Source organism: Oncorhynchus nerka, linkage group LG10 (assembly GCF_034236695.1).
Source record: "Oncorhynchus nerka isolate Pitt River linkage group LG10, Oner_Uvic_2.0, whole genome shotgun sequence".
NCBI lineage: Eukaryota > Metazoa > Chordata > Actinopteri > Salmoniformes > Salmonidae > Oncorhynchus > Oncorhynchus nerka.
Window position 1 is genome coordinate 59,593,098 of NC_088405.1, and position 26,774 is coordinate 59,619,871.

At 40.0% G+C, this 26,774-nt stretch overlaps 2 protein-coding genes and 1 long non-coding RNA gene across 6 annotated transcripts; 2 read left to right on the plus strand and 1 right to left on the minus strand.

The window, feature by feature from the left end:
* The first annotated feature begins 2,181 nt into the window (after window positions 1-2,181).
* Window positions 2,182-6,330, plus strand: LOC115135722 (galectin-9-like). Of its 2 annotated transcripts, XM_029670739.2 has the most exons (11): window positions 2,182-2,290; window positions 3,035-3,123; window positions 3,236-3,443; window positions 3,618-3,743; window positions 4,079-4,120; window positions 4,315-4,392; window positions 4,590-4,628; window positions 4,837-4,869; window positions 4,989-5,077; window positions 5,505-5,661; window positions 5,849-6,330. In XM_029670739.2, exons 1-11 carry the CDS (start codon window positions 2,261-2,263, stop codon window positions 5,993-5,995), a joined length of 1,038 nt encoding a protein of 345 aa, XP_029526599.1. In that variant the 5' UTR covers window positions 2,182-2,260; the 3' UTR covers window positions 5,996-6,330. The 2 variants fall into 2 exon arrangements, with proteins under 2 accessions (XP_029526599.1, XP_029526600.1); XM_029670740.2 differs by lacking the exon at window positions 4,315-4,392.
* A 5,239-nt stretch (window positions 6,331-11,569) lies between these two features.
* Window positions 11,570-14,690, minus strand: LOC135573768 (uncharacterized). 3 transcript variants are annotated; one of them, XM_065023629.1, is made up of 10 exons: window positions 14,527-14,690; window positions 14,263-14,439; window positions 14,111-14,172; window positions 13,942-14,028; window positions 13,813-13,854; window positions 13,571-13,744; window positions 13,456-13,491; window positions 12,806-13,358; window positions 12,414-12,525; window positions 11,570-12,319 (listed from the first exon to the last, which is right to left on the minus strand). In XM_065023629.1, exons 1-7 carry the CDS (start codon window positions 14,588-14,590, stop codon window positions 13,456-13,458), a joined length of 642 nt encoding a protein of 213 aa, XP_064879701.1. In that variant the 5' UTR covers window positions 14,591-14,690; the 3' UTR covers window positions 11,570-12,319; window positions 12,414-12,525; window positions 12,806-13,358. The 3 variants fall into 3 exon arrangements, with proteins under 3 accessions (XP_064879701.1, XP_064879699.1, XP_064879700.1); XM_065023627.1 differs by having other exon boundaries at window positions 13,456-13,744; XM_065023628.1 differs by lacking the exons at window positions 11,570-12,319; window positions 12,414-12,525; window positions 12,806-13,358 and having other exon boundaries at window positions 13,436-13,744.
* A 7,886-nt stretch (window positions 14,691-22,576) lies between these two features.
* On the plus strand, window positions 22,577-25,446 carry LOC135573769 (uncharacterized). Its single transcript, XR_010464900.1, has 2 exons — window positions 22,577-23,106; window positions 24,487-25,446. It is a non-coding gene; the product is annotated as an uncharacterized LOC135573769 (long non-coding RNA).
* The last annotated feature ends 1,328 nt before the right edge of the window (window positions 25,447-26,774 follow it).

Consider the following 26,774-nt stretch of genomic DNA (forward strand, 5'->3'; position numbering starts at 1 on the left):
CATTCACGAAAAAGCACAATCGTTGCACCAATGTACCTAACCATAAACATCAATGCCTTTCTTACAATCAATGCACAAGTACAGTATATAATTTTAAACCTGCATATTTAGTTTTTTTTTTTTAAATTATGTTAGCAGGCAATATTAACTAGGGAAATTGTGTCACTTCTCTTGCGTTCTGCGCAAGCTGAGTCAGGGTATATGCAGCAGTTTGGGCCTCCTGGCTCGTTGCGAACTGTGTGAAGACCATTTCTTCCTAACAAAGACCGTAATTAATTTGCCAGAATTTTACATAATTATGACATAACATTGAAGGTTGTGCAATGTATTATTTAGACTTAGGGTTGCCACCCGTTCGATAAAATACGGAACGGTTCGTATTTCACTGAAAGAATAATCATTTTGTTTTCGAAATGATAGTTTCCGGACTTCACCATATTAATGACCTAAGGCTCGTATTTCTGTGTGTTTATTATATTATAATAAAGTCTATGATTTGATATTTGATAGAGCAGTCTAAGCGGTGGTAGGCAGCAGCAGGCTCGTAAGCATTCATTCAACAGCACTTTCCTGCGTTTGCCAGCAGCTCTTAGCAATGCTTGAAGCACAGCGCTGTTTATGACTGTTTATGACTCCCGAGATTAGGTTGGCAGTACTATAGTGCCTATAAGAACATCAAATAGTCAAAGGTATATGACATACAAATGGTATAGAGAGAAATAGTCCTATAATAACTACAACCTAAAACTTCTTAACTGGGAATATTGAAGACGCATGTTAAAAGGAACCACCAGCTTTCATATCTTCTCATGTTCTGAACAAGGAACTTAAACTTTTTTACATGGCTTTTTTACATGGCACAAATTGCACTTTTACTTTCTTCTCCAACACAGTTTTTTTGCATTATTTAAACTAAATTGAACATGTTTCATTATTTATTTGAGACAAAATTTTATTTATGTATTATATAATGTTCATTGTTCATTCAGTATTGTTGTAATTGTCATTATTACAAATACAAATTGACCGTTTAATCGGTATCAGCTTTTTTTGGTCCTCCAATAATCGGTATCGGCATTGAAAAATCGTAATCGGTCTACCTCTACTCTGGTGGCATTTATTTTGGGGTATGCATGGGTGTCTGAGCTGTGTGTGTGTTAGTCGTTTAAACTAACAGCTTGGTGCTTTCAACATGACAATACCTCTCACAAATACCAGTAGTGATGAAGTCAATCTCTCCTCTACTTTGAGCCAGGAGAGATTAACATGCATATTATTAATGTTTGCTCTCTGTGTATATCCAAGGGCCAGCCGTGCTGCCCTGTTCTGAGCTAATTGCAATTTTCCTTAGTCCCTCTTTATGCCACCTGATCACATGACTGGGCAGTAGTCCAGGTGCAATAAAACAAGAGCCTGTAAGTCATTCCTTGTTGAGAGTGCTGTTAAGAAGACAGAGTAGTGCTTTATTATGGACAGACTTCTCCATTTTAGCTACTGTTGTAGTATCAATATGTTTTGACCATAACAGTTTACAATCCAGGATTTCTCCCAAGCAGTTTAGTCACCTCCATTTGCTCAATTTGTGTGTGTGCTGTTTGTAAGTCATGACCATGAACACATCTTGCTTTAACAATTTAACATTCGCTAAACAGCATACCCGTTAGGCTACTGCATCCTCTGCGACCTCACCTGGTGGTCAAAGTCATTTTTGATAAGGCAAAAAAATAAAATTAACGATTTGGTATAATGTTGATTATGGAAGATTGAATAAGTGTTCAAACTGTTTGCTTGGAATGATTTGTTGCTATCGTCTCTATCTGTGCATGAGAGTGCATCCGACTCCGTCTCCCTAACAGAAAATACTTATAACAACGATGACCGCATGAGTCATTATCAGAGAAACGAAACTTATGGAAGAGAAAACAAAATACTAAATAATTTACGAATGCCGCGTTCCACACAACTGGGAACTCGAAAATCTCCGACATCATTTTGTTCAAAACAAATCGGAACTCGGAAAAAATACTAGCTCCGACCTGGAATTATCGATTTGGACGGTCAACCAACTCGCAATTCCAACTGGGGAACTTGTGCCTCTTTCTAGAGCTCCGACTTTCCGACCTGAAGATCACTGACGTCATGATTTCCCCTCGTATTTTCCGAGTTTCCAGTTGTTTTGAACGTGGCAGAATAGAACCGCCGGACCTCGATGTGTTGCACTCTCTAGATTCACCAAACAGTCGCACAGACACACTGGAGCATGGCTTGTCAGCAACCCTTCTTCAATCCGGTAAAAATCTAATTTGACAGTATTTACATGTCTTTTTTTTAGCCCCCATTATGTTTGAGTTTCAGGAGTCATTTTTGTGATTATTTTTGGTGTAATGTCCACAATATTTTTATATTCTGGACCCACATATTTTCCTCTAGCCCAGCACGCACTAGCACATCCGATGCAACTAAAATTAGTTGTAATGGGTCTGCTAGTGATGGGTTTAGTGGACTAGAACAGGACTGAAAAACATTGAATAGGTCTGTCGATATTTCCTGTCATTTTCATATCCACCTTTGACACCTAAAACCTTAAGTGATTGATATAATTAATGAAAGAAGGTAAGGAGAAAGGAAACTAACCGTTGAGATTGTTATTGGTTTCACAATGCTTGATGTGGCCATTGTTAGTGTAACGGATGTGAAATGGCTAGCTAGATAGCGTTTCAATCGGGACGTCACTTGCTCTGAGACCTTGAAGTAGTAGTTCCCCTTGCTCTGCAAGGGCCGCGGCTTTTGTGGCGCGATGGGTAACGATGCTTCGTGGGTGACTGTTGTTGATGTGTGCAGATGGTCCCTGGTTCGCGCCCGGGTATGGGCGAGGGGACAGTCTAAAGTTATACTGTTACATTAACGTTGAACGTTTTCAACTAAGTCTATTGCATAGTCCCTCGCCTTATCAGGCAGACGACCTAACTACAAGCTGGTGAAGGACATTAGGTACCCAGCCTGGTCAAGTGTTGTTATTTGCTTCATGTCCTAGAGATTGCCATTCACTGGCTGTATCCACGGAGCTCTGCGTGAGGGGAAGACCATCACTGTGACAGGGAGAGTCCTGCCAGGATCCCAGAGGTAGACCATGTCTTCTTTAGCTCAGTCTTGTCGCTATCAGCACAGAAGGGATCTTGTTAAACCTTGTCACTTTAAAATATTCACTTTTTTAATCACTTTTTTCTCTCTGTAGGTTTTATGTGAATTTGCAATGTGGCTCAAGAGGAAATCCCGACATAGCCCTCCACTTCAACCCCCGATATGATGAATCCAAAGATGTTGTGGTCTGCAACACCATGCAGCACTCAAAGTGGGGCTCAGAGGAGCGTGAATACCCAGCATCCATGACCCGGGGGGCCAACTTTACCCTCATGTTCCTGGTCAACAGAGATTCATATTCAGTCAGGAGACTTTTATCACTTATACTTAGGCTACACATTTTTTTTTTACTGTAGACTCATTGAATTGCATTGTATCTCTGTTCTAGAGCAAAAAAAGATTCAAACCCTTATTCATTATTTTTCCTCCATGTGCCATTGATTTTCTTGTCTCTCCTAAATCATGTCTTATCCCAGCTGATTGTGAATGGTGCTCACTTCATGGAGTACCTGCACCGGCTGTCGTTCTCCAGAGTGGACACCATCACCGTGGATGGGGGAGTGGAGATCCAATCCATTGCCTTCTCCAACCCTGCAGTGACAGTGAGTATCTGAAAGGTCCTCCGTTTTGGAGAATACTGTACAAGGATCAGTCTTGAACAAGGACAGATTTGCTGATCTTGGTCAGTTGTTTGGAATGCTACCCAGTCTGCAAAACAAGTTGCAACTTGCAATGGTCATGGTCGGAGTATATAATGATTGTAAGGATGTTTTGGACATATTTTTTGTGTCCAAAAAAACGTATTTCCCTCAGTTCCTACTTTAATCAAAGTTCCTACTTTAATCATTTAAATAAATAGTATTCAGACTTATATGTGCTGACCAAGGGTTTGTCCATATCCTACACAGAGAAATGAAATGTGTTTTCTTTTCTCCAGTCACCTCCTCCCCAACCAGGATATCCTGTCCATCCACACAGTGTGAGTATTCTCCAGACAGACTGATCAACAGGTTTCTTAGTTAAACAAGTGTTAACGAGTTTTAGTATTTGGATTTACATAAGGCCTGCAGTTGTATGGAAACACTTGTAATTAGTAATAAGCACATTACTACCAATGTGTCCTCACAAAACAGTAGCATAGGCCATAACCCAAGAGAGACATTTTGTTTACAGGGTCAACGGAACCGAACTAAATCTCATCAAAGTAAACCATGTCCCAAAACTCCTCCTCAATGGTGTAATGCCACACAGGTAGATTATAGCATTCTGGGTTGGAGGCTAATTTGGTGTATTTAGCCTTTTTCCTTGTGGTGGGTGTTGTCATAAGATGGCTGGATTTCATTCAATTCAGTCAATTTGAACTTTGATGGTTGATCATGCTTTCCTTGTATTCATGGTTTCTTTGTTTAATTTGATACTTGTTTGACAACTGTTTGTTTGTTTTGTAGGCTTTCTCGGCTGCGTTTTGTGCCCCAGGACTTTTTCAGGTGCATTGCATTCAAATGAATCAACTTTTTAGAGTTCAACATTGTAGAGTAGAGGCCAACATCAGGAACTTTATTGGAGTCGTATCATTGATCTATCTAAAGGAATAAAGCTGAAATGAAAATGAAGCTCTGACCAGATTAAATAGTTTAGAGAATGTACTGAAAGGTGCTATTCTTCAGATGGTAATGTACAAGGTTTATTTTACAGACACCCCCTCCATACACCCCCCAGCCATCCTTCGTAAGTACCCCTTCTTTAACCTACAGACTAAGTGCAGACTGAACAATTACATTAATTGATTTAGTATCGAAACCGATTGTTAGGGTGATATGGTGATGTTATGGACCCTGTGTTCTCAGGTTGTGCCATATAAAAATATAATGGTAGGTGGACTTTACCCAGGCAGAAACATCATCGTCCAGGGTGTGGTCAACCACAACGCTGATAGGTAAGTAACGATTACTCATTTGAAACACATCTGGCATTATTAATTTGCTTGTCACCTGCTATGAGTCGGAATTGGTACTATGAATCGTGTACCTATACATTACAGACAATCCAGATAGATGGTAAGGAAAAAGGTCCTTTTTAGATTAGTCTCACCCTCCAAATGATTTGCATATTTTTTTTCACGATTGTGTAACACTCACCACCAGCAAAGTTCTCCCTCTCTAGAAACAGTACATTACAGAGCTATACAGTACTAAGTCATTCCTTCAGCATATCAATGGCCAACATGGGTAAGGGTGATACTCTTTGTAGGCTTACCTTTGCACACCCTTTCCTGTATCTACCACAGAGTGTTCATTTATTTGGTCATCTAACATATTCCTGGCCAAGCCTTATAACCATGATCATGGTCTTTATGGTTCCAGGTTCTATATTAACCTGCGTTTCAACTCGGGGGTGGCGCTCCACTTCAACCCCAGGTTTAATGAGAACACTGTCGTGCGTAATAGTCTCCTGAAGGAACAGTGGGGTCCAGAGGAGAGGAAAGGGGGCATGCCCTTCTACAGAGGCCAGCCTTTTACGGTATAAACTCCATTATACCTGATTGTAGACTGTATTATGGAAGCTAGCTATATTTTCATTTTTGTTTTGTTTTTGTGCATTGACAAGAATTTGATCTGAAATTAGTTCTGAATGTGTTTTAGCTGCAATGCTACCGTGTGCTTTTCCTTGGATGAACTCAGCACTCATGTCGGGCTCTCTGTTTCAGGTGACAATTACGTGTGACACCAAGTGCTACAGGGTGATGGTGAATGGAGTCCAGATGTTCAGCTACAACCACCGCCACTTCCTGCTCCAGCAGATAGATATCCTGGAGGTGGAAGGGGACGTGAGCCTGTCCTCTGTGGTGTTCTAAGTAATGACTCTGTCCTCTGTTATGGTTTGAGTCACGTACACTGGGGTCAAAGGTCAACAGGGGTAGGATCTGATCAGGACATTATAAAGACTGATGGGTGAGAAATCATCTCTTCTGTGTGTGGATGTTTTGCTATGTGGCTGATGGCGAATGTTGATATCATGTTGGGCAAGATGTTTTCATCAATATTTTCATCTCTTTCATAAACTATTTAATTTAGAGTAGACTATGTATAAAATAGTCTTCTATTTATCAAATTCCACGTACTTACTGTATGTCTGTTCTCTCTTACCGACAATGTTTCTACATCAAATAAACTTCAATATTGGAACTAAGATGTTGTCATAATTCTACATCTCCGCTAGGGGGCAGAGAGGTTCTGATAAAATTACTAACTTTGTCCTGCTTCAGATTGTCGTGGGAGGGTTCAGATTTTATATTAAAAACTCAATTCTAAGGATTTTGACAAAGTAAATACTGATGACATTAACGGAGCTGTGAATCATTATAATTACATGAAATGTATTCAAATGACTCTGGGAGTTCCAGGTAGTTGGAAATGGGCTAGTAGGCCGGTCGACAGATGTATGCCCTAGTCGGCTGGCCCTCGCTACATATTCGTCGCCAGACCCACTGGCTCCAGGTCATCTACAAGTCTATGCTAGGTAAAGCATCGCCTTATCTCAGTTCACTGGTCACGATGGCAACACCCACCCGTAGCACGTGTTCCAGCAGGTGTATCTCACTGATCATCCCTAAAGCCAAAACCTCATTTGGCCGCCTTTCCTTCCAGTTCTCTGCTGCCTGTGACTGGAACGAATTGTTGCAAAAAACGCTGAAGTTGGAGACTTTTATTTCCCTCACCAAACATCTGCTATCTGAGCAGCTAACCGATCACTGCAGCTATACATAGTCCATCAGTATTTAGCCCACCCAATTTACCTACCTCACTCATCCCCATACTGTTTTTATTTTATATACTTTTCTGCTCTTTTGCACAACAGTATCTCTACCTGCACATGTTCATCTGGTCATTTATCACTCCAGTGTTAATCTGCTAAATTGTAATTATTCACTGCTATGACCTATTTATTGCCTACCTCCTCATTCTTCCATTGCAATACTACCATTCCAGTGTTTTACTTGCTATATTGTATTTACTTTGCCACCATGGCCTTTTTTGCCTTTACCTCCCTTCTCACCTAATTTGCTCACATTGTATATAGACTTGTTTTTTTTTACTGTATTATTGACTGTATGTTTGTTTTACTCCATGTGTAACTCTGTGTCGTTGTATGTGTCGAACTGCTTTGCTTTATCTTGGCCAGGTCGCAATTGTAAATGAGAACCTGTTCTCAACTTGCTTACCTGGTTAAATAAAGGTGAAATAAAAAAATAAAAATGCCTTTTGCACACAATGTATATAGATTCGTTTTTTCTACTATGTTATTGACTTGTTTATTGTTTATTGTTTACTCCATGTGTAACTCTGTGTTGTTGTCTGATCACACTGCTATGCTTTATCTTGGCCAGGTCGCAGTTGTAAATGAGAACTTGTTCTCAACTAGCCTACCTGGTTAAATAAAGGTGAAATCAAATAAATTTGAACACTGTGAAGCTTTTATTTGGGCTACAATTTCTGAAGCTGGTAACTCTAATGAAAATATCCTCTGCAGCAGAGGTAACTCTGCGTCTCCCATTCCTGTGGCGGTCCTCATAAGAGCCAGTTTCATCATAGCGCTTGATGGTTTTTGTGACTGCACTTGAAGAAACTTTCAAAGTTTCAAGCCTATTCTTTACAGGGCTTCAGCACTGTCTTGTCCCTCCCTGAAGCTGCCCATGACTGCCTGGTTGTACCAAAATTATTTAGACCAATGCTGCACAAGTTGGCCTTTCTTTCACTAAAACAGATGCCTATGCAACATTCTTTAGATTAGTGAAATTAGTTCATTTTGCAGCATGTGATTTGATATGCTTTCTGAGGAGACCAAAATGGCATCTTATTCACAAAGAGCCCCTTCACACAGGGTCAAAGCATGGTAACATTACATGTCAACAAATTTGGATGACAAAGTATGTCAAATCAAAGTTCAGGGCGGATGCAGCGAAATGCTTATGGTACTGGCTCCTAGCAAAGCAGTAAAATGTCAATCAAGTACACAAATAATACAAATAAATAAAGAAATTTAGAACGAATCTAATTAACAACCCAAATAGCACTGTAACAGAATTGAATTTACACAATATTAAGAATGGTATGTACAACAGTAGATACAGTGAGCTCCAAAAGTAATGGGACAGTGACAATATTTGTTGTTGTTTTGGCTCTGTACTCCAGCACTTTGGATTTTAAATGATACAATGACTATGAGGTCAAAGTGCAGTCTGTCAACTTTAATTTGAGGGTATTTTCCTCTATAGCGGGCGAACTGTTTAGAAATTACAACACTTTTTGTACATTGTCCCCAATTTTAGGGGACTAAAAGTATTGGGACAAATTCACTTATATGTGTATTAAAGTAGTAAAAAATTCAGTGTTTGGTCCTAACACACAATGATTACATCAAGCTTGTGACTCTACAAACTTGTTTGGTTGCGTTTGCTGTTTGTTTTGCTTGTGTTTCAGATTATTTGGTTCCTATTAGAAATGAATGATAAATAATGTATTGTGTCATTTTGGAGTTACTTTTATTGTAAATAAGAATATAAAATGTTTCTAAACACTTTACATTATCATACCCCCAAGACATGCTAACCTCTCACCATTACAATAACAGTGGAGGTTAGCATTTTTGCAGCAGTAGGATATTTGTGTGTCTGTAACGTTCTCACTCATCATTATAGAACGGCAGCAAAAAAAGCTATATTTTCATGTTGCTTATGAGTGCATTTCACACTTCTTTTGGATTATAATTGGATTGTAAGGCTTGTATGAATGTCCTACTTAATATAATGTTTGTCTCATCATCGCAAATCAGTTGCATTGTACTTTAAAAAAATGGCTCTTTGGCTAGCTTTTGCCATAGCCAATTTCAATGAGCGTTAGCATTCTAGCTAACAACTGCTGCCTCCAAAATAGTTTATTTGCAAGGATCACAAACAAATATAATCTTACGCTTCGAACACAGACAGCGTCATTGTCATTGTGCAAAAGAGTACGCAGCATCATCTGGATATGTCTGCAACAAAAGTTCAACATTCACCTTCTGCTACCATTTCTGTCAAGAGGTCTATGCATACAGTTTGATGCATACATTATGCACCACACCGAACGCACTGCAACTGCCTGTGCAACGCAATGCTTCGAGTCAAATGCAGCCGTTTCATTGGAAATTAATGTACTTCTGGTGTACCAAAATGCAATGACGCTGTCGGTGTGATTGGAGCGTTAGAGACTGTTCACGCAAGAATCAAAACAATTGTTAGGCTATGTTGAATAGGCGCAGATTGCGATTGCTTTCTTACTGCCGCCAAGAGTCACGCATATCTCTGCCTGATGTCAGTGTGTCGTGTACTGGAAAAGGGTCAATAGGTTGCACCACTGTCACTCGGGCGTCATGTGGTTATTATGAATGTTCTCAACCTGCCTTCTATCGGTGGCACCATAGTGATGCCCTAAAGAGGTGATAAACCCAGTCATTCTGGATTGAGGATACTGTTTAGTCTAAATTAAACTATAGTGCCTGGAAATACGCTGACGTTGCTCAAGTAGTCAAATATACAAGGGCTGCATAGCGAACATAACAAATACAACTGTTTATATGGATTCTCATGACAATTTAAATTGGCATAAGCTGCAGTGTATGGGAATTGACGCTGTTGACTGCATCTCCTCTTGTGGTTTTGAGCTCTTCGAACACACCGACAGCTCATTGCATTTTGGTACACTGGTATTACATTCATTTCCAATGAAACGCTGCGTTTCCCTTGCAGCATTGCGCTGCAGAAGCAGTTGCCGTGCGTTCAGTGTGGTGCATACGTTGACGTATGCGTCAAACTGTATGTGTAGATGTCTTGACAGAAATGGCAGCAGAAGGTGAATGTTTAACTTTTGTTGCATACATATCCAGATGATGCTGCGTAATATTTTGCGCAATGTCGGTGTGTTCGAGTGGCCTGCTTTCAGTACGTTTTTAATGTTCTGGAATGTTCAATTGAACGGTAACGGTGCTGTACTGAACTACCAGTTGAAAACCAGGGAGGTTCGGGAACGCTGTCAGCATGGTCACTTCCCTTTAAATGCATCACTCATTGTTTCAAGCCACACCCACCAACACCACAACACCAAACGGGAGCAGATGCACACAAAGTCTGTTCAAGAACGTACAATAACGTTTGGGGGAAACGTCTTGTTCAGTACAAACCGTTCTGCAACGTAGCAAACGATCAAGCGAACTGAACACACTTCTGATTTTATAGACTAGTGTAAGGAATTGCTATTTCGTATGCAGGTGACTAACTTACTGCTAATTACATGGCTACAACTCACAGTAAAGCCTGTGGGGTCCCCTACAGGATAGCTCCCACATTACACACATAATCTCCTATGTAACCGAACACTGTGTGCCCGAAGAAGATCCTACGATGACGGACAGACAACTGAGCCAATGGCGGAAGACTACAGACTACAACCAGCTGAACCAATCCGGAGATCCGATCTTCCTAGGGTCAACCTACTTTCTGTGACGTATATAAGGGCTGTGCTGACTGTTTACGCTCTCTCTGCCTGCTGTTCCAACACGAACTAACGGAAGAGCCGTATTTACGTGTACCAGATATTCTCCCTCTGAAATAAACTGTCGCTTGTCGTACAATTTTAACACCTGGGGCCTGTTGCACAAAACTAGGATAAGGGATTAAGCCAGGATATCTTGGTGATCCTGGCTCAATTGATCCGTAATCCGGTTGCACTAAAGATGGATAGGGGGCAGGAGGATATGTTATGGTATAAATTACCATGGAGATTTATTCTGTGGAGCTAGCCTGCTCCAGACCAGGCTAAATTCCAGGATCTATTTAATCTCATCCCTAATGTCAGTCAGCAGTCACCACAAATGGAAACCAATAGTTATTTCACTGCTCACTATACATTGTTATCACATATAACTAGACCCACTGTTATTATTTAAACGTTTGTGATCATTAATTTCAATGATTTTGGATAAAAAATGATTTTTAGATTATGTTGCTATCATTAGATAATTTACAGTTTCCCCATAGACTATAAGGCTATATATAAAATGATAGAATATTAGGGCCACAGAGGGGAAAAAAACACAAGTCATAATATTGTAACCAGTTGTTTTAAAGGAGGACAGTTGTTAAAATGACAGATGTGGGGCATTTCGTGAAATTGTACTTCAGTATGGTTTCATAAACAAAGACATGCTGATGTGCCAGAATATTAAGTATCACATTGTCATAAGTATCAAAACTGTAAAAACAATATGTAGCTTTTCTGCAGAAAGAACCAGCCTCATAAATTTATGACTTTATCCTTTTTCTTCAGTGTGGCCCTAGTACTCTGTCATATAAACAAATACACATTCCATATGAATATAAAAACACAATGTGTAACATTATGTTCCTTTATTGAATAAGGACAAAACAAAGCAGGTAAACCATCAGCTCCTTTCGAAACTGAAGTCACAGTGACTCTACAAGATGGAAAGCACAGAATCCAAGCATATTATACAAAATGATACATACACATTCAAAGGTCTGTATATAACACACCCTGCATGTCTGCACACTAAAATAAATGCAGGACAAATCCATACACATCAACTGAACAGACAAATGAATGGATGCAGTAGCCTCCCTGCAGCCTTGTATTACACACAGTATACCGCACAAACATCATAAGAGGCCAAATTCGTCAAAAACGAACCCAAAAAAACCCAAATTCCTCTGCCACCGCAGGACATATTTAACCAAAATTGAAAGCACACATACTAACTAAAATAATTCAACACATATTGGTCCCTCAGCAGCCGGCCACTGTCGTCATCAGGGAAGATTGCCGGATTGTCCCAGTCCATGGCTGGTGGCACTCTGGGGGCCCTCTCCTTCCTCAGGCAGGCCACATTGTGGAGGACAGCACAAGCCACAGTAATATCACATGCCCTAACAGGGCTGACCCTTAATTTGTGAAGGCAGTGAAAGCGTGCCTTCAGGAGGCCAAAGGTCATTTCAACTCTGGCCCTGGTCCTGGCATGGGCATGGTTGTAGGCCTGCTGTGCTTCCTGGGGGTCTGTGAAAGGTGTCAGGAGAAAAGGCTGGCAGCCATACCCCTGTCTCCCAGCAACACACCAGAGAATTCACCTGTCAACACAAAATCTCATCATTACTACCTCATAAACACAGTGATATTCTTGACACAGCCATGATGGTTATAAATAGGGGTTGTGTGGCTTACCTTGTGATAGGCACTGATAGATTTCAGAGGCCCGAAAGATTCTGGAGTCATGGACTGAGCCAGGCCATTTTGCCACAACATTGCTGATCACACAGTCAGCATTGCAGACCATCTGAAATCATAAGATGAGGAATATTACACCAATCAATGCACATCACTGGCAATGCAGAGTGTTCGTCAATGGACAATATCAAAAAGTTATGTTCACCTGAACATTAATGCTGTGAAAGGATTTCCTATTCACAAAATCGGCCTCATGGGCACCTGAGGGGCTTTTATCCTTATGTGTGTGCAGTCCACTGCACCAATGACATTGGGGAAACCTGTCACACAAAGTAATGAGTATCCTACTATGTGTTAACAGTTGTCCTGTAATTTGTAGATCCTCTTACCTGCAATCCTATAGAACTCCTCTTTGATGTCACAGAGTCTTCTGTGGCCAGGGAAGGAGATGAAGACATCTGCTAATGCTTTGATAGCCAGACGCACACTCCTTATTGTGCGGCAAATTGTGGCCTTGTTCAGCTGTTCTGCATCCCCCACTGAGTACAGGAAGGCTCCACTAGCAAAAAAGCGCAAGGCCACACAAACCATTTGTTCCACACTCAGTGCATGGCTCCGTGCAGTGCGGTGCTTAATCCTGGGACCCAGTAGTCTGCATAGATACCTGATGCCATCTGCAGAAAACCTGTATCTTTCATATAGATGGTCATCAGGGAAGGCCAGTGGGTCCAACCGGTCCCTGAAGACCCTTTCTCGCCTGAAGGCTCTCCTCAGCACAAGTGCTTCTTCATCCACCACATCTCGCACGAATGGGCATGCCATTGTCAGAGCAGAAAGGAACACACAATTTTGGGCCTTCATATAGGCTAGTGGCCACACCTGGTGCTGGGGGTGGGCAAAAGAGGGCGATGCCTTATAACGATGACTTGGTTGTACTGATTGCTGGGAAAATAAAAAAACCTTAGAAAGATGCCACCGTCCTGTGTGCTCACAATAAGAGCTCATATGTCATGGCTCACTTGACTTTACGAGAATATACCTAATTTTTATTTTGAGCTGTGTCATCTTCTTGGAGCTGGGGGAGGAAAGAAAAATAATGATTAATACATTTGTGTTACAGTTAGCATACAGTGTACATTGAAGGCATATCTCACCTCCCTCTCAAGTTTTTTTATTTCAAGGTCCAGTTTCCAAATTGTCCTCTTTTTTATTTCGGACTCCAGTGCAAGATTTTCCATCTTTTTCTTCTTGTACTGAATGTCTATGTCTGCCAGTTCTATTTGGCGCCGGAGGTGGTTGCCATACAACTTTCTGATAGCTTGTGAGCTCTGTGAACACAATACAATTAGCGCAGCTGGAATTTGGCAGGATGTGGTGTCCTTTTATTAATACGCACTATGTTGCCAGGCTGGTTTTCCCACTGTATAGCATCTGGGTCCTGTAAAAGAAATTAGATTTTTTGATTTTGATGAGGACTCCTCACCATTGTAGAGTAAATAGTACTTTCACAGTCTTAACATGATACCTCATGCCTTCTGGAATCCAGAGAGATGGTCTCCTCCTCATCATCGTCTCCATCATGTGCTGTTGCTGCTGCACTGGGGCCTTCACCCTATCACATTTAATCGGATTCATATTGAAGCTAGTAGACAAGACATGCCAGGCCTACAGTATGCCTTTGATGGAGTACTCACTGGATCAGCATCGTCTGGTGCTTGTGCTGGTGGCTCTAACAGGAACACAGTGCTGCCAGGCACTGCAAGGCAATAGGTAAACCAAAGTCAGACAGTCCAAATTGATTCAATATGAATGTGGTTGTATCCCATGTAGAGATGGAAGGACATACCTTGAATGAAGCGGGTGGCATCTTGGGAGGAACCTATGCTCGTCTCTTTCCCCCCAGGGATCCCCTCTAAGACGGGCCTGCCTTTATTTAGCTCCAAGGCCATGTCCTCTGCTGGGGTAAGGTCAGCCTTTGGTGACCCACCACCCGTGCCTTGTCTGTGGGTATTCTTTTTCACTGCTAAAACAGTACAGACAATGTGTGAACAGGCACCTTCTGGGTACAATATATGCTTGTGCTTTGTTAAATATTAGTCAGGGACCATACCATTCTGCAGAATGTTCTTGTATTTGATTTTGACCTGCTGCCATGTCCGTTTTGGCCCGTTCATGTTTAATCTACACACACACACACACACACACACACATTTAATGGAGTCACACTGCAAAAAATTACTTGGTATTTTTGTCTTGTTTTCAGTAAAAATATCAAAAAATTCTAGTTGCGGCTCTAGTTGCCATGGTAAATCAGTTCATCTGTGATCTGTGGCGGGGTCTATTTGAGTGAGCCGTGAGCGCGCACCTATCCAGGATTGGTTTCACCTGGCTTAATGAATCCGTGTCTGCTCATCCTGGCTTGGTCTTTGTGCAACCAATTAAGCCTGGACGCACATGTTTTGGCTTCATTGAGCTCAGCTGAGTCATTTATCCCGGATGTCTTAATTCTACTTTTGTGCAACAGGCCCCCGGTCTGAATCGATCCTTAACCGGCTCACCCTTCTAATATCCTTTTATCAACACTAGTAACATGGTAAACGTAAATCCGGGACACTAAAATGGGTATGTTATGTTCGGTGTGGTTACATAAGATTGATAGAAGGTTACTTACTAGCAACCCAAAAGTTACGTGTTTGAATTTCATCACTGACAACTTTAGCATTTTAGCTAACTACTTACTACAAAGCAAATCTAGCTTTGGCTTTGATAAATGCAACATGTAAAGTGTTGGTCCCTGTTTTATGAGCTGAAATAAAATATCCCATACATTTTCCATACCCCATACATTTTCCATATGTACAAAAACAATTATTTCTCTTAAATTTTGTGCACACGTTTTAGTAAGAATTTCTCCTTTGTCAAGATAATCCATCCACCTAACCGGTGTTGCGTATCAAGATGATTAAACAGCATTATCATTACACAGCTGCACTTTGTGCTGGAGACAATTAAAGGCCACTTTAAAATGTTCAGTTTTGTCACACAACACAATTCCACAGATGTCTCAAGTTTTGAGGGAGTGTGCAATTGGCATGCTGACTGCAGGAGTGTCCAATAGAGCTGTTGCCAGAAAATTGTATGTTCATTTCTTTACCATAAGCCACCTCCAAAGTCATTTTAGAGAATTTGGCAGTACATCACAAGCACATGTAACCACACCAGCCCAGGACTTCCACATCCAACTTCTTTACATGCGGGATCGTCTGAGACCAGCCACCCGGACAGCTGATGAAACTGAGGAGTATTTCTGTCTGTAATAAAGCCCTTTTGCGGGGAAAAACTCATTCTGAGTGGGTAGGCCTGGCTCCCAAGTGGATGGGCCTATGGAATCCCAGTCTCACCCATGGCTGCGCTTCTCTGCCCAGTCATGTGAAATACATAGATTAGGTTCATAATAAATTCATTTCAATTGACTGATTTCCTTAGGAACTATAACTCAGTAAAATCATTGAAATTGTTGCATTTATATTTTTGTTCTGTATAGTAAAACAATAATTGTTCTTATGCAATGGATAGACTGTGTCCTTAGGTTGTCATAAGAATTACTATGTACACTTTGTGAGAGAAAAATACACTGCTAAAAAAGTATAGGGAACAGAGAGTAATAGGATACGGCATGTGTCAAAATTGATTGATTGTTGACCTGATGACGTGTACTGAATATGTGCCCCCGCCCCGCCCCCCCCTGTTCGTGTGGTCATGTGTTAGAGGGTGTTTGAACTTTTGGGGCCCATGCCCCCCCTCCACCCCCCAGTTTTATCTCCCTTATGGTTGTTATCTATGAAGCAGGAATGTCTGGGGCTATAGATAGCGCTGGGACATAGGCATTATAAATGTCCAGAACAAGCCATTTTTAAGACCTGAATATGTGTGTGTGAGAAACAAGGAATGTGTGTGGGTGTGTGTTAGAAACAATGTCCCTTGGGCATTTCAGGCTTTAAACAACAATTAAACAGCCATCTATATAATGTTTCTCAGCCTAGTTTCCTATTGAGTTCTCTTTATATGTACAGGCACAGAGCTTCCAGATGGCTCCAGCCTAAGGATTTTCAGTGCATGTACACACGGGGAGATTAGAACCCCAAAGAAAAGATCCTAAAGGTACTTTCAGATTCAGGTTTATCATGACAGCCGCTTTATGAAAGGCATTTACTTATGGCTAAACAGCTTCTACACAGTTGATTAATTAATGCTGTGGGATGAAATTAGGTGTTTCTAGGAGGTCTTAAACAGATCTACAGTGAAACAAACATGTACACTTTACACACATATTTACTGACTTTTAAAAAGACCACAGTAACATGACAGAATTTGTGCAAAGGCAACGAAATCTGCTAGGGGATATTAAATGTACAACAGTAGTATTCTGTAACAAGCAATACGTGTTAAACATGAGGCACATGCAATCATGACCGCCTCTTTATGAAAGGCCTTTAATTAGGTGTTTCTAGGAGGGCTTAAACAAATATACAGTGAAACAAACATGGACACTTTACACACATTTTTATTGACTTTTAAAAAGACCACAGTAACATGACAGAATTTGTGCAAAGGCAACGAAATCTGCTAGGGGATATTAAATGTACAACAGTAGTATTCTGTAACAAGCAATACGTGTTAAACATAAGGGACATGCAATCATGACAGCTGCTTTATGAAAGGCCTTTACTTATGGCTAAACAGCTTCTACACAGCTTATTAATTAATGCTGTGGGATGAAATTAGGTGTTTCTAGGAGGTCTTAAACAGATCTACAGTGAAACAAACATGTACACTCTACACACATATTTATTGACTTTTAAAAAGACCACAGTAACATGACAGAATTTGTGCAAATGCGACGAAATCGGCTAGTAGATATTAAATGTACAACAGTAGTATTCGGTAACAAGCAATACGTGTTAAACATGAGGCACAGGCAATCATGACAGCCTCTTTATGAAAGGCCTTTAACTATGGCTAAACAGTTTTCTACACATCTTATTCATTAATGATGTGGGCATACCCAGGATTTACAGGCAGGACGTTTGATCTACACAGGGAGGGAAAACTTACGGAGTTATGATGGAGCGGGCAAGCGTCTTTGAGTTGGTGAATTCGAAACAAATAATGGTCTTGTAGCTCCCTTCAGTAACCACGAGCACAACCGTTCCATGATTTTAACTGGCGGCTTTATTCTGTAGTTTCAGTGAGAATTATCCCCTTCAGTGAAAACTATAAAGTAAATTAAAAATACAGTTAAGCACACTCTTACAACATTATCTTAGGAGTGACTTATTAGCTTGGTATAACTCTGAAGTGCTTACATACATAACAGTTTAACCGGCGTTATAACGGGTTCAGATTAAACACATGAATAAAGGAAAAAATACCTCATTGGCTGCTTATTACAGAAGGAGGAAATCAAACTTCACACTTATTATTCCTGGCATGAATTCACACTTCATCCTAACATACACTCTTCAACCTTTATGAACTACATCCGATGACATGAAAACTTAGCTAACGCAGTGCAGGATTGCCTTCCCTACAAAAGTGTGTTGCTACAATAAGGATCCCCAGTTACAACAGTATTAGCTACGTAGTTCCGCTTGTATTATCATTTTCCCCGCACAGCGGACACATAAACAATACAAACAAAAGACAACGACATAACCTGTAAGTCTAACTGTCAGTTACAGGTCGGGGCTAACAGGACCCTTTATCTGTAAGAAATAGTAAACATTTTGGAATTATAACATGTGTTAAAATGTAGGTACTAAATATTTTGAATTAAATCACTGGTTTTAAAAATGTATCTCACGCTTTAACGATAGGGGAAGAGGTCATTTCATATTTCGTTTTAGGGGGGTTATTAACTTTATGGAAAACAATATTCACACAAACAACACCGCTTAGAGCAGCTTGGAGATTATTAGCCATGTAAGTGGGGAGCAAAAGAGCGGATTTAACCAACTCTGTACAAACCCCGACACGGGGTATGATAACTCTGACGCGTACGTCTAATGATTATTGTAGATGTTTACAACTGAGGGAGTTGACAGTAGGTCAATGAGATGTATAAAGGCAAATTGACATAACGGACCTCAAAGACCAACAGCCTACTTAATCATATAGAATGCAGGGGTGTGTAATGAACATGTAACCATTATAAAACTAAAACAAACAAAAAAATGTCTCGAAACACACACATAGTTAGGGACAGAACGTGGAGCATATACTTTAACACTGTTACCACAGCTTTAGCGCAAACCCACAGCCCCGAATATTTAGCTGCCAGGACAGATTAAAAAAGAGATGTGAATAAGGGAATCCCTCCTAATAGATATTTCTGAAGGCTACTAGACATCGGTGACTGGGAAGCGACTGTTAGACGTAGATTCTCAGAAGCAATTTATAGTCTTTCCTACAATGGTATGTTATAAAGTTTGTAATAATGTACAACTGTAGGTCTCCAATGTTTTTACATAAAATCACTAATGATGCATGTTTAAATAGTAGTACAATTTGGTAATTAATTCGAACATGTCTTTAAAAAGTTAGTACTATATATTTTGGGTCTTAAATCAATGGTTTTAAAACAGTATCTCACCCTTTAACGAAGGGAAAATGTCCTTTCCAGCCATCAACCACGTCTGTCACGAAGAAAAAAATACAGAAAATCCGGGTGCGTGCGTGCGTGAGTGTGCGGTACAACTGTAGGCCTCCAATGTTTTTACATAAAATACTATTGATTCTTGTTTAAATAGTAGTACAATTTGGTCATTAATTCTAACACGTCTTTAAAACGTATGTACTAAATATTTTGGAATTAAATCACTGGTTTAAAAAATGTATCTCACCCTTTAACGATAGGAAAATGTCCTTTCCCGACATCACCCCGGTCTGTCACGAAGAAAAAAGACACGACGGAGCAGCAGGAGTGTGTGTGTGTGTGTGTGTGTTTGTTTCAAAAACAAAGGGTGTGGGTGTGTGTTCAACAGGGGCCCAAGCATGTAGCCCCATTCTATCTGTAGAGAATCGTTTGAAACCAAGGTGTGCACTATCATGCATAAGGCATGTCGAGATATCAGCCGACCACCCGGGGTTAAACATAGATACCTCTAATCTGCGGCCGGTGACCCCCCCACCCCGGTTGCAGACAGAATGTCACGACATCCCCTCCTGTTGTTTGAATTCATAGCCTTTGTTCTCTAAACCAAATATCCTGTATCGGAGGAACCGATGAAACAGACAGTATTAGGTCTTTTTGTATGAAAGGTCTACGAACGTTGGAACATCTACAACTATTGAAGATGCAAAAAGGGGTTTTCAGAAAAACATTTGGTTTGCAGATATGTATTATTATAAAAATAATATAACATTATTATCATAATCTAAAACACTTTAAAGGAGCTCTAATTCAAACATGCAAGGATATATATATATATATATATATATATATATATATATATATATATATATATGATACGATTACCCACTTTAAAACTGTTGCTGCAAAATCACTTCTCAATGGGTGTACATTTCAAGCTTTCAACAACAATAAACCAACCAGCTCAATAATGTTTCTCAGACTTACACACTGTTGAGTTTTCCTAGTTAGTAAAGAAACAACCACTAAGTCAAAACTACACGAATTGCCATTATTTTAGTTAACAGCCACCCATGGTTGAATTTGGTACTTTTTCTTTGTACATGCACCAAGCCTCCAAGGGGGGTGACAACCGTATTCCTAATGAGAAATATAGTCTAATAAAACAAATGTCTGCATAATGAAAGACATGGAAACTGTAGCCAACAATGTATTTTGAGCTGTTTTAAACGGGGATATTGTCAGTAAGGTCACAAACTAACAATAGACAATAGTTATTGTGGGCGGTTTAGGGTTAAAATATAGGGGAAGGATCAGGAATGTTAGAGATTTGGTCACTGGGGCGATTTTGAAAGAGCGAGATTAGAACCACAAAGTAATAGGGTGGTAAGAGATCCTAAAGGTAATTTCATATTTCGGTTTAGGTGTTATTAACTTTATGGAAAACAATATTCCCACTATGTGGATTATAAACATGTACGTACATAGAGAGCCAACACATCAAGTATAACAGGGATGAGTGGGGATTCATAGTACAGCAGGAGGCTTCTGTAACCTGCAATACGTGTTAAATATGTTTTACATACATCCATGACTGAATGGTTTCACAAACTACCTTTAAAGATTTTGTAAGAAAGTTGTAACAGGCCTCATTCACCAGTCTAGAGATGAAGCCAGAGACACCAAAAACATCAACGTTTAGACCAGCTTGGAGAATATTACCCATGTAAGGGGGGAGCAAAGATGACAACCGTATACCTAATGAGAAATATAGTCTAATAAAACAAATGTCGGCATAATGAAAGACATGAAAACTGTAGCCAACAATGTATTTTGAGCTGTTTTAAACGGGGACATTGTCAGTAAGGTCACTGAGACTAACAATAGACAATAGTTATTGTGGGCGGTTTAGGGTTAAAATATATGGGAAGGATCAGGAATGTTAGAGATTTGGTCACTGGGGCAAAAGAGGGAGATTAGAACCACAAAGTAAGAGGGTGGTAAGAGATCCTAAAGGTAATTTCATATTTCGGTTTAGGTGTTATTAACTTTATGGAAAACAATATTCCCACTATGTGGATTATAAACATGTACGTACATAAAGAGCCAACACATCAAGATATAACAGGGATGAGTGGGGATTCATAGTACAACAGGAGGCTTCTGTAACCTGCAATACGTGTTAAATATGTTTTACATATATCCATGACTGAATGGTTTCACAAACTACCTTTAAAGATTTTGTAAGAAAGTTGTAACAGGCCTCATTCACCGGTCTAGAGATGAACCCAGAGACACCAAAAACATCAACGTTTAGACCAGCTTGGAGATTATTACCCATGTAAGGGGGGAGCAAAGAGCTGATTTACCTCTACGGTCAAATGCATCAATAGTTTTTAATGAAGGGGTCGCTGCATTCATTTAGATTATTTCAACATAGTCTAGAACCAGTAAGAACATAGAGTGAATGATCGGCTTTGTGCTATTGAGCAAGAGGCCTGACCCATTTCTATGTAAGAAGCCACACTTTTTATATTCAGCTTCTGAATTAACTAAATCATAAATATGTTTTTAAGTCAGCTTAATAGCTTGATACACTTCAATCATTAGAATAATATGCATAATGTAGTTCAGATAGAGCACGAGCAGCAGGGCGGGCGATAGAGTACACAACTGTATCAACGGCTTGAATTTCTGACAAAATAATATTATCAATGTATACAATATATCTGTTTATTAGACCTACCAACATAGAACACAGTAGTGTATATCATGGGTAACTCCCGTTTTCATGGTTAATTGATAGGTGTTCAATTCTGTGGCCTGAGAATCCAAAATACTTTGCACAACATATACATTAACCATGAAAACGGGAGTAATTTCTCATTAGGAATACGGTTGTCACCCCCCTTGGAGGCTTGGTGCATGTACAAAGAAAAAGTACCAAATTCAACCATGGGTGGCTGTTAACTAAAATAATGGCAATTCGTGTAGTTTTGACTTAGTGGTTGTTTCTTTACTAACTAGGAAAACTCAACAGTGTGTAAGTCTGAGAAACATTATTGAGCTGGTTGGTTTATTGTTGTTGAAAGCTTGAAATGTACACCCATTGAGAAGTGATTTTGCAGCAACAGTTTTAAAGTGGGTAATCGTATCATATATATATATATATATATATATATATATATATATATATATATATATATATATATATCCTTGCATGTTTGAATTAGAGCTCCTTTAAAGTGTTTTAGATTATGATAATAATGTTATATTATTTTTATAATAATACATATCTGCAAACCAAATGTTTTTCTGAAAACCCCTTTTTGCATCTTCAATAGTTGTAGATGTTCCAACGTTCGTAGACCTTTCATACAAAAAGACCTAATACTGTCTGTTTCATCGGTTCCTCCGATACAGGATATTTGGTTTAGAGAACAAAGGCTATGAATTCAAACAACAGGAGGGGATGTCGTGACATTCTGTCTGCAACCGGGGTGGGGGGGTCACCGGCCGCAGATTAGAGGTATCTATGTTTAACCCCGGGTGGTCGGCTGATATCTCGACATGCCTTATGCATGATAGTGCACACCTTGGTTTCAAACGATTCTCTACAGATAGAATGGGGCTACATGCTTGGGCCCCTGTTGAACACACACCCACACCCTTTGTTTTTGAAACAAACACACACACACACACACACACTCCTGCTGCTCCGTCGTGTCTTTTTTCTTCGTGACAGACCGGGGTGATGTCGGGAAAGGACATTTTCCTATCGTTAAAGGGTGAGATACATTTTTTAAACCAGTGATTTAATTCCAAAATATTTAGTACATACGTTTTAAAGACGTGTTAGAATTAATGACCAAATTGTACTACTATTTAAACAAGAATCAATAGTATTTTATGTAAAAACATTGGAGGCCTACAGTTGTACCGCACACTCACGCACGCACGCACCCGGATTTTCTGTATTTTTTTCTTCGTGACAGACGTGGTTGATGGCTGGAAAGGACATTTTCCCTTCGTTAAAGGGTGAGATACTGTTTTAAAACCATTGATTTAAGACCCAAAATATATAGTACTAACTTTTTAAAGACATGTTCGAATTAATTACCAAATTGTACTACTATTTAAACATGCATCATTAGTGTTTTTATGTAAAAACATTGGAGACCTACAGTTGTACATTATTACAAACTTTATAACATACCATTGTAGGAAAGACTATAAATTGCTTCTGAGAATCTACGTCTAACAGTCGCTTCCCAGTCACCTATGTCCAGTAGCCTTCAGAAATATCTATTAGGAGGGATTCCCTTATTCACATCTCTTTTTTAATCTGTCCTGGCAGCTAAATATTCGGGGCTGTGGGTTTGCGCTAAAGCTGTGGTAACAGTGTTAAAGTATATGCTCCACGTTCTGTCCCTAACTATGTGTGTGTTTCGAGACATTTTTTTGTTTGTTTTAGTTTTATAATGGTTACATGTTCATTACACACCCCTGCATTCTATATTATTAAGTAGGCTGTTGGTCTTTGAGGTCCGTTATGTCAATTTGCCTTTATACATCTCATTGACCTACTGTCAACTCCCTCAGTTGTAAACATCTACAATAATCATTAGACGTACGCGTCAGAGTTATCATACCCCGTGTCGGGGTTTGTACAGAGTTGGTTAAATCCGCTCTTTTGCTCCCCACTTACATGGCTAATAATCTCCAAGCTGCTCTAAGCGGTGTTGTTTGTGTGAATATTGTTTTCCATAAAGTTAATAACCCCCCCTAAAACGAAATATGAAATGACCTCTTCCCCTATCGTTAAAGCGTGAGATACATTTTTAAAACCAGTGATTTAATTCAAAATATTTAGTACCTACATTTTAACACATGTTATAATTCCAAAATGTTTACTATTTCTTACAGATAAAGGGTCCTGTTAGCCCCGACCTGTAACTGACAGTTAGACTTACAGGTTATGTCGTTGTCTTTTGTTTGTATTGTTTATGTGTCCGCTGTGCGGGGAAAATGATAATACAAGCGGAACTACGTAGCTAATACTGTTGTAACTGGGGATCCTTATTGTAGCAACACACTTTTGTAGGGAAGGCAATCCTGCACTGCGTTAGCTAAGTTTTCATGTCATCGGATGTAGTTCATAAAGGTTGAAGAGTGTATGTTAGGATGAAGTGTGAATTCATGCCAGGAATAATAAGTGTGAAGTTTGATTTCCTCCCTTCTGTAATAAGCAGCCAATGAGGTATTTTTTCCTTTATTCATGTGTTTAATCTGAACCCGTTATAACGCCGGTTAAACTGTTATGTATGTAAGCACTTCAGAGTTATACCAAGCTAATAAGTCACTCCTAAGATAATGTTGTAAGAGTGTGCTTAACTGTATTTTTAATTTACTTTATAGTTCTCACTGAAGGGGATAATTCTCACTGAAACTACAGAATAAAGCCGCCAGTTAAAATCATGGAACGGTTGTGCTCGTGGTTACTGAAGGGAGCTACAAGACCATTATTTGTTTCGAATTCACCAACTCAAAGACGCTTGCCCGCTCCATCATAACTCCGTAAGTTTTCCCTCCCTGTGTAGATCAAACGTCCTGCCTGTAAATCCTGGGTATGCCCACATCATTAATGAATAAGATGTGTAGAAAACTGTTTAGCCATAGTTAAAGGCCTTTCATAAAGAGGCTGTCATGATTGCCTGTGCCTCATGTTTAACACGTATTGCTTGTTACCGAATACTACTGTTGTACATTTAATATCTACTAGCCGATTTCGTCGCATTTGCACAAATTCTGTCATGTTACTGTGGTCTTTTTAAAAGTCAATAAATATGTGTGTAGAGTGTACATGTTTGTTTCACTGTAGATCTGTTTAAGACCTCCTAGAAACACCTAATTTCATCCCACAGCATTAATTAATAAGCTGTGTAGAAGCTGTTTAGCCATAAGTAAAGGCCTTTCATAAAGCAGCTGTCATGATTGCATGTCCCTTATGTTTAACACGTATTGCTTGTTACAGAATACTACTGTTGTACATTTAATATCCCCTAGCAGATTTCGTTGCCTTTGCACAAATTCTGTCATGTTACTGTGGTCTTTTTAAAAGTCAATAAAAATGTGTGTAAAGTGTCCATGTTTGTTTCACTGTATATTTGTTTAAGCCCTCCTAGAAACACCTAATTAAAGGCCTTTCATAAAGAGGCGGTCATGATTGCATGTGCCTCATGTTTAACACGTATTGCTTGTTACAGAATACTACTGTTGTACATTTAATATCCCCTAGCAGATTTCGTTGCCTTTGCACAAATTCTGTCATGTTACTGTGGTCTTTTTAAAAGTCAATAAATATGTGTGTAAAGTGTACATGTTTGTTTCACTGTAGATCTGTTTAAGACCTCCTAGAAACACCTAATTTCATCCCACAGCATTAATTAATCAACTGTGTAGAAGCTGTTTAGCCATAAGTAAATGCCTTTCATAAAGCGGCTGTCATGATAAACCTGAATCTGAAAGTACCTTTAGGATCTTTTCTTTGGGGTTCTAATCTCCCGTGTGTACATGCACTGAAAATCCTTAGGCTGGAGCCATCTGGAAGCTCTGTGCCTGTACATATAAAGAGAACTCAATAGGAAACTAGGCTGAGAAACATTATTTAGATGGCTGTTTAATTGTTGTTTAAAGCCTGAAATGGACACAATGCCCAAGGGACCTTGTTTCTAACACACACACACACCCACACACATTCCTTGTTTCTCACACACACCCACACACACCCACACACACACACACATATTCAGGTCTTAAAAATGGCTTGTTCTGGACATTTATAATGCCTATGTCCCAGCGCTATCTATAGCCCCAGACATTCCTGCTTCATAGATAACAACCATAAGGGAGATAAAACTGGGGGGTGGAGGGGAAGCATGGGCCCCAAAAGTTCAAACACCCTCTAACACATGACCACACGAACAGGGGGGGCGGGGGCACATATTCAGTACACGTCATCAGGTCATAAGGTCAGCAATCAATCAATTTTGACACATGCCGTATCCTATTACTCTCTGGGAACACTTAAACAACACAATGTAACTTCAAGTCAATCACACCTCTGTGAAATCAAACTGTCCACTCAGGAAGCAACACTGATTGACAATAAATTTCACATGCTGTTGTGCAAATGGAATAGACAACAGGTGGAAATTATAGGCATTTAGCAAGACACCCCCAATAAAGGAGTGGTTCTCAGTTCCTATGCTTCCTGGCTGATGTTTTGGTCACTTTTGAATGCTGGCGGGTGCTTTCATTCTAGTGGTAGCATGAGACGGAGTCTACAACCCACACAAGTGGCTCAGGTAGTGCAGCTCATCCAGGATGGCACATCAATGCGAGCTGTGGCAAGAAGGTTTGCTGTGTCTGTCAGCGTAGTGTCCAGAGCATGGAGGCGCTACCAGGAGACAGGCCAGTACATCAGGAGATGTGGAGGAGGCCGTAGGAGGGCAACAACCCAGCAGCAGGACCGCTACCTCCGCCTTTGTGCAATGAGGAGCAGGAGGAGCACTGCCAGAGCCCTGCAAAATGACCTCCAGCAGGCCACAAATGTGCATGTGTCTGCTCAAACGGTCAGAAACAGACTCCGTGAGGGTGGTATGAGGGCCCGACGTCCACAGGTGGGGGTTGTGCAAGACGTTAGG